The following is an 8,621-nucleotide window of genomic DNA, read 5'->3' as shown; positions in this document are numbered from 1 at the left end:
GGGGCCGTGTACAAACAACCCTTGAATAGCATAAAACATTTATGATTCTTTGGTTCGTTAGTACAGACACATAGTAAGGTTGCTGGGCAATGCACTTCTCAGTGTCAAGTGTTAATTAAAATGTAAACATTAAATTAATTTGCAAGAATGTATTAAAGGGGCGAAGTGAAATCCATAACTGCTTGGCCCTGTGTGAAATAAAATGCTGCAGTAAAAGTATATAAATGATACACAATATACATGTTTTAGTTTTTCTAATAAAAATTGTGGTTGCACCACACAATCACAACCCCCCCCCCCCTACAACATGGAGCTACCTCCATCCCACAGCAAGTACAGTTCCCTAACTCTAACCCTATAAGGAACTTTATCTATCTTGGGAGACTATTATTTTCGTCGAGCTGCCTTTAAAACACAATTTTTGCTCGAAATTCCAAAAATACCAATAACGCCCAAATTGTGGGTCGGTATGTGCATGGGTATGTGTAGCCACCCCCCCCCCCCCCCCACCTCCCCCGGCATGTCTGTGGTTTTCCTTCGAGATCCACATCACAGACAACTGGTTAAGCGCCCTCTCTTGACTTTCTTTACGTTTCCACTGGTACTTTGTTAACTCAAACGCAAATTAACAGATGAGCTTGGTTACCATCTAAGCAATGTGTGACACACTCGAACAACGGCGTTAGATTTGGCGCGGAAACGTGTGTGTTGATAGTGCGATATATCCAGTTCGACGTGTGGTAATATTCCAAATAAATCCCCAAAATGGCAGATAAAGAGCAAGGTAAGGATGTAAAATTATTCTAACATGTAAACTAATAAATAATGATAAAATAATATGTAAATGTTTTACCGTTTAGCATAAGTTTGCGTAGATTGTAGAACTTGCCAAGAATAAGAAACTGACAAAGTAAATAATTTGTCCAATATCCGGACGTTAGATGATTGATTGATGTTGATTGATAGACTGATATTTTTAATGAACAGTCAGAATTCAAGATTTATATTATAATGAACTGTAGTGTAGGGTTATAGGGAAAAATTTTCTCGTATCCAGCCATTGCTTTTTTACTCGCTTGAATGAATGTTACCAGCGGTAGCAAAATCTTAATCTCAAAATAAAAAATAAAATATGAATAACAAAAATGCTGCTGGTGGCAGGATAAGGAAATCTAGTGAGGAATTATTGGATAACTTTCCGCAGATACTACATTATTTCATATTGAATGAAAAAGTGGTGGCGCCATACGGAAACTTTCCCTTTTTTCATGTAACATTGGATAACTAATACATTAACCTTCCAAATAAGCCTCTTTTCTCTGGTTTTTCTGTTTTATCAATTCACTTCATTGTGACAAAACAAAACAAGGCCAATTCGGTTAGAAGAAAATACAACACAAAAATAACTGTCCTCGTCTCTAACATTTTTCAGTAAAAAAAATCAATTTGTGTATGTTGCTTTTGTTATGATGATCATGTTTGCTCTGTATGTGCCATGAGAATTTATGTTTTGTATTTATGCGCATTAATAAATAGTAGTATGTTCTGTAAACTCGGGAACCGAAAAGTGTTCAAATATATAAAATAAATAAATGAACAACAAATAAACATATTGGTTTTTAATTTACAGTTCCAGAACCTTTTGATGATGCTGTCGAAGAACGTGTCATTAATGAAGAATATAAAATATGGAAGAAAAACACACCATTCCTGTACGACCTAGTAATGACCCATGCTCTAGAATGGCCCAGTCTTACATCACAATGGTTGCCAGATGTCACAAGGTAAGATCTGATAAAAATGTCAACGGTCAAATGATTTGGTGGTGGAGCAAAAGGGTGAGGGTTGCAGAATGTTGAGTAAAGATGACAAACACAATGGAAAACATTTTTCTAGCTTCGTTTGTTGATTGGTTAAGGCCATAAACTATTTTTTTTACACTAATTCACAAAAAAAATGGTTTATATCCTGCGGTTTTGACACTGTAGTCGAATCTTTACCTGCATTGTCTATCTCATTAGTGTATAATTAAAACATATCCGAACATTTTAATAAGAATGTGAGAGAGCAATTATTGGAATATTCTTCTTTTCTTGTTCTTTTTATCGTGCAGACCTGAAGGCAAAGATTACTCCATCCATCGGTTGGTACTTGGAACACACACGTAAGTCTCATCAAGTGTTTGTATTACTATTTAAATAGTTTAATAGATGTATAAAAATAGTTATACAAACCTTACATACTGTTTAGTTTCGAGCTGATTTCTTTGTGGATTGAGAAAACAAAAACAGTGTGTTTACAATTATTAAGGAAACCTTCTTGTATACATTTTAATTCCGATGTTCTTAGGCTCGGCCAAACCAAACTGACAAGGTCTGAGATTTATTCATCTCTTACAGTACCGGAGTACACGGACCTTGATTTTTCCGTTAAAGGCACTCTGTACATTCATTTTAGTTTATTGTTATTAATATTATTTTATCGTTTTTACATCTCTGTGTCAATTTTTTTGTTTTGTTTGTTTTTTTGTTTTAGATCTGATGAGCAGAATCATCTTGTCATTGCTAGTGTTCAACTTCCTAATGATGATGCACAGTTTGATGCGTCTCATTATGACAGTGAAAAAGGAGGTAAGAATCTCAACACTAATGCATTAACAGTGTAAAGACTTGATATCCAGATTATCTTATCTAAAATAAAAAGTTGCATCCTCCTTTTAGGGTGATCCCCTGGCTGCCGCTTCCCTGGTTGATCCACAAATGTGGGTGTGTGGCTTCTGACTGGCACCTCCAGACATATTGAAAAAAACGGAGAGACTGCCAACATAAAGGGCTAGATAGCTTAGTTGGTAGAGCGCAAGTTTGTTAATTCGGAGGTCTTTGGTTCAAGTCTTGCTCCAGTCAATTTTATTGTTCAACCCAGAGTCATTTAAAATGTACCCAGTCACTTAATCTTGTGATTTATTATAAGATTGATTCAGTCAGCCATTTACCATTCAAACTCTTAATAAGATTTATTTATTTGTTATTATTTGTAGAGTTTGGTGGTTTTGGTTCAGTCAGCGGAAAGATTGAGATTGAAATTAAAATCAATCATGAAGGTGAAGTAAACAGAGCTCGTTATATGCCACAGAACGCTACCATTATCGCAACCAAGACACCATCAAGTGATGTATTGGTCTTTGACTACACAAAACATCCTTCAAAACCAGGTAAGTCATGGCATCTTCATCATTTCTCTTGACATTTAGGCAAAGACATCTCTGATTCAGAAGATATAGCTTATTACTTAGATTGACCCTTACACTGGTGTGTGTAAGCACTGTATACTTAACTTTCTAGAGTTCTGTGAGAAACATCACAGGCATGTTACTTGGGATTCAAACCAATAACCTTTGCCATTCTAATGTCTTACAAACCAGAGTCTTAACATCACAGGCATGTTACTTGGGATTCAAACCAATAACCTTTGCCATTCTAATGTCTTACAAACCAGAGTCTTAACATCACAGGCATGTTACTTGAGTGGGATTCAAACCAATTACCTTTGCCATTCTAATGTCTTACAAACCAGAGTCTTAACATCACAGGCATGTTACTTGAGTGGGATTCAACCCAATAACCTTTGCCATTCTAATGTCTTACAAACCAGAGTCTTAACATCACAGGCATGTTACTTGAGTGGGATTCAAACCAATTACCTTTGCCATTCTAATGTCTTACAAACCAGAGTCTTAACATCACAGGCATGTTACTTGAGTGGGATTCAAACCAATAACCTTTGCCATTCTAATGTCTTACAAACCAGAGTCTTTCTCAAAGGTTCAATCAAACTTTGTGCAACTTTTATTTGTGCAATTTTTATTTACTTAGATCCAAGCGGTGAATGTCAGCCTGATTTGAGACTGAGAGGACATCAGAAAGAAGGCTATGGATTATCGTGGAATCCAAACCTCGGTGGAAATCTCCTCAGTGCATCAGATGATCATGTGAGTAGACTGGTTACCTTCCTTAAACTATGAATGATTGCCAAGTGGTCGGATAAGAATCTAGACTTGTTGATGTTTAAGAATAGTAATTAATTAAAGGTAATGTGGAGCTATGTTTTTGGTGTACAAGACCTATGTGATAGTTTACGCGGAGCTGTGGCACAATAAACAACCAATCAATCCAGAAACACGGGGGCAAGACCCTTCTCTTAGCAATAAGTTCACTGGGTTCTTTTCACAACACACGGAACCTACGGCTTTATGTCCCATCTGAAGGACACAACTTTAATGATTAAGGATCTACAAGTGTCGATACTGGGGCTCGAACCCACACTCAGCAGAACAGGAACACCAGAGCTTGAGTCTGGTGCTCTTATCCTTTTAGCCGCAGAACTTGTTATGTCAACAATTCAGTTTCTCTTGATGTTGCTCTTGTTTGCTCTTTTATAAATTACTAATTGTTGACAATTCTGTTTACCTTGAAACCATCTTCCTTCAAGATCGGCTGAGTACTTCTGAGATTTGATTGTTTATTTGTTTTCATTTCTCAGACCATTTGTTTGTGGGATATCAATAAGAATCCTGAGGAGAATCGAGTGGTTGATGCTAAGACAATCTTCACCGGACACTCAGCAGTCGTTGAAGATGTTTCCTGGCATCTTCTTCATGAGAGTCTATTCGGTTCAGTAGCAGATGATCAGAAACTTATGATGTGAGTAACAAATCAAAATTCAAACTAATATTAATCATTCTATTTTGTGGGGTTTATTATTTGCGTGCAGTTATTCCTTTTGACTACATGCATTGATGTAGTTTTTTTAAAGGACAGTGTCGGGAATACACTGGATTGTAAAATCAAGAGTTATGTTGAATCAACTTAAAGAATAAACAAAGTTTCCAACAATAAAAGTCTTTGTTCATCTTTGTTTCAGCTGGGATACCAGAGTGAATAATACATCAAAGGCAAGCCATGCTGTTGAGGCTCATACAGCTGAGGTTAACTGCCTCTCATTCAATCCATACAGTGAATTTATCCTAGCCACTGGATCCGCTGATAAGGTAAGAAATCAAACAGTGTTTCAGCAAAACACCTACATGTTTACAAGCACAAAGACCTGTAAATAGAGGGCAAAAATAATGCCCTTTGCAAAATGAAAAATAGCCTTGCCCTTTCAAACAAGAAACTCCATGCCTGTAAATCATTAGCCACTCTGTTGACTTCTTACCACTGTTGTTCAAAAGAAAAATCATATCACAGTTGAATGTGTATACAGTTGGTAAGGTTTTCCCAAGAATCTGAACTTTTGTTTTGTAGGTGAATGAGATTTGGATATGATCATCTATACTCCCTTATTAATTGATTCATTCATGAACGTAGCATATTGCAGACTATTCTTTCTTTCTTAATGTGTTGTCGTGGTTTGTTTTAATTAGTGATATATTTTTGTAATGTTTTCAATTTGTATTTTGTGTTTATTCCAGACCTGAAATGTGTTCTTAATTCTGTTTCTCTCTTCATGTTCGTTCTTGTTATCTAGACTGTTGCATTGTGGGATCTCCGTAATTTGAAACTCAAGCTACACTCGTTTGAATCTCATCGGGACGAGATCTTCCAGGTTCAGTGGTCGCCTCATAACGAGACAATCTTAGCGTCAAGTGGAACAGACAGAAGACTCAATGTATGGGATCTCAGGTAAGAGACTAAAGAATAAACCTATTTATTACCGGTAGTAGAAATAAAATTTATAATTTCTATTGAAGTCCCCAGAAGTCCATGGGGATCTTATTCACTCGGGAGTTTGAACTATTTTGGGTTTTATGCTGTGTGAATTCTATTTTCATAAATGACAGGATATTCACTTTATTTCTCTTGATGCAGTAAAATTGGTGAGGAACAGACTATAGAGGATGCTGAAGATGGTCCCGGAGAATTGTTGTTTATTCATGGAGGACACACGGCTAAGATCTCAGACTTCTCCTGGAACCCCAACGAGCCTTGGGTTATTTGCTCAGTATCGGAGGATAATATTATGCAAGTCTGGCAAATGGTAAACTACTCTTTTCACATTTTTATTTTGCTTGTACTAAAATGTCAATAATTTGTGTTGTTGTTTTGCTTTGTTGTCCACTTACGATCACTTAAAAAATCTATCTTTTCTACTTGTGACACACTTATTTTGTTCAAACGTTCTATTTTGCTTGGTGTAAAATGTGGTGTTTTTCATACCACTGGAAGTCCTACCTGAGTACACGAATATCAGACTGTATTGAATGAGTTTAAGCTTTGTCCATTTAGAACAAATTAATGACTGAACGAGATTCATTTGAAAAATTGTTACTGGTTTGACTTTGAACCTTTAAGCTGGTTATTGGTTTAAACTATTGAATTGGTACTAGTCTAAACTTTTGAAATTGTTACTGGTTTTTAAAGGCATTTTAAAGGCACCTGGAAATATATTGTTTTTTTCTTCAAACATTAGAGTATATATTCCTGAACAATAAAATAATTTTTTGAGTAATTGTTTTTAACGATTTATAAGTTAAAAAAATTAAATAAAGTTGTGTGGGGGTGACTCCGCCTACCCCTTTGTGACGTCAATCGAGGAAGACTTTGCCTCGATCGAACATCGAACACACGTACGGGCAAGTACATTCAAGTCCTAGTCGTTAGTTTGTACGTTTTGAAAAAGTTTTTTTCTTGCATTTTTCCGGCAATGTCGACCAGGTGTATTGCTGCTTGATGCAGCAAAACAACTAAAGATGGTGTCAGTTTGCCAAGTTGTCCAGTCCGACGTCTTTTCCAGCGCTGTGCAGCAAACACTTCATTCGAGCAGTCGTGCTTCGAGAATACACTACACATTTTGACATGAATAGAAAAGTTCTTTTCTAAAACATGACGCCACCCCAATAATTTGTCCAGCTAGTGGGAAGTCGAAGAAGGTATCTGAAAGACGTAGCGAACCTAACGGAGCATTTGCCTAACGTGAAAAAAAATCAGTTATTGTTTCAACTTTGAGGGCATGTTTTTAGCTTGCGCCAAGCGTCACTATGTTGTTTTGGCACTGCATGCGATTCATCGCGCCTCGATTGACGTCACGAACAGCGCCCTCTTGGGTCAGGCTTTTTTTTCAAATTTGTAAATAACATGGAAACTAATTTTTTTAAACCTTAGTTAATTGTTTATTCATATTCCACGCATCAAAACACATTTTTTAGTGACAAAAGCTTTATTTTGAAAAAATACCACTTCCAGGTGACTTTAACTAGTTACCGGTTTCTGGTTTGAAGCTTTCTCTAATTTTCTTATTCTAATGGTGACAATGTTTTTTTGTGCTTATTTTGTATACAGGCTGAAAACATCTACAACGATGAAGAGCCAGACACCCCTGCTACTGAATTGGAACCACCCACCTCACAATAAACTACTATGCATCCAGGTGACATGTGATGTCTTCCTGAATGTTCCATTTGTGTTTGAGGGAAGAACTTAACAACCAAAAAATATTAGAAAACATTGACCTATTTGTGTAAAACACGCTACCTGTTTCTTTCTTAAGTTAATGACATTTGAAACAGAGTAAAGAAAACTTTTACTACAAAACTTTAATGTTAGGTGAAATAACTATTTCTGTAAAACTCTTTAACTCGGTTTTTAGTAAGTTATTTCATTGAGTGAACAATAAGTTATTAATGACTGCTCAGAAGTACTGTGTACATGTAATTGCCAAACACTCTATGATATTATATTATGAACAACCTAACCAATCTGGTTGGTGGTCAAAACATTCTTCAGAGCAATTCACGGTTCAAATTCTCCAAAATCTTCTGCAGGAAGTTGTTGATTTTTGTAGGATTTGGAACAAACCAAATACACTTATCATTATAACTTATAAGGCATACATGTACCAATCTTTATCCAAGTCGAAACATCTTGGTGAAGGAGGTGTTTTGGAGAATGAGGGAAAGACTCTGCCAAGGTCAAAATGTCAGACCATTAACTATTCGTTTGCATCTATTATAGACTTGACCGATTCTGCACCAAGTCAGTATCAAGTCATGAGAGTAACTTGAGTAAATTATGTGTTTTTTATATATCATGTTGTGTTGCCATTTTGACAGAAGATTACAGGTTTTGTTTTTCTTTTCTAAGTCCATTCATGTAAATTTTAAAATTACTGGACAGGGTACAGTCATGCAATGTTTCAGCAAAAATGCCCTCATTTATAGTTTCTCAGCTCAGTCAATGAAAATAGAAAAAACATGGTACAAAAGTTGACTGTGCCTGGCACTTTGCTATGAGAATCCATTGTAAGCAGTGAGCACTTTTATGTTCATGGTTTCTTGTAGAAGGAACCGTTTCTTGAGAAGTTTAGAATGTTAAATATTGACAGAGAAATAAACCAGAACGAAGAACCAAGTAAACTGTTCTTTGATATTAAAACTTTAATGTCAAATTTCTTGTGTTACCTTCATGTATGTCATTAGAGATGTTTTATTTTAAAAAAAAAATTGTTTGGGTGGGGCAGGTATTTTTTAAAAATAATATTAACAAATCAAAGCCCAACTTTAGTTGTTAGCTCATTGACACATCCTAAACGAGAATGCTAATCCCAATGTGGGTCACTCTTCGACC

At 36.0% G+C, this 8,621-nt stretch overlaps 1 protein-coding gene across 1 annotated transcript; it reads left to right on the top strand.

The window, feature by feature from the left end:
* The first annotated feature begins 647 nt into the window (after positions 1-647).
* On the top strand, positions 648-8,405 carry LOC117296866 (histone-binding protein RBBP7). The gene is made up of 11 exons (XM_033779960.1): positions 648-784; positions 1,631-1,784; positions 2,114-2,164; positions 2,536-2,630; positions 3,038-3,211; positions 3,873-3,988; positions 4,540-4,700; positions 4,921-5,047; positions 5,527-5,681; positions 5,868-6,036; positions 7,338-8,405. Exons 1-11 carry the CDS (start codon positions 766-768, stop codon positions 7,407-7,409), a joined length of 1,293 nt encoding a protein of 430 aa, XP_033635851.1. The 5' UTR covers positions 648-765; the 3' UTR covers positions 7,410-8,405.
* The last annotated feature ends 216 nt before the right edge of the window (positions 8,406-8,621 follow it).

This window comes from Asterias rubens, chromosome 11, assembly GCF_902459465.1.
Source record: "Asterias rubens chromosome 11, eAstRub1.3, whole genome shotgun sequence".
Taxonomy (NCBI): Eukaryota; Metazoa; Echinodermata; class Asteroidea; order Forcipulatida; family Asteriidae; genus Asterias; species Asterias rubens.
This window is presented reverse-complemented; position numbering and strand designations above follow the sequence as displayed.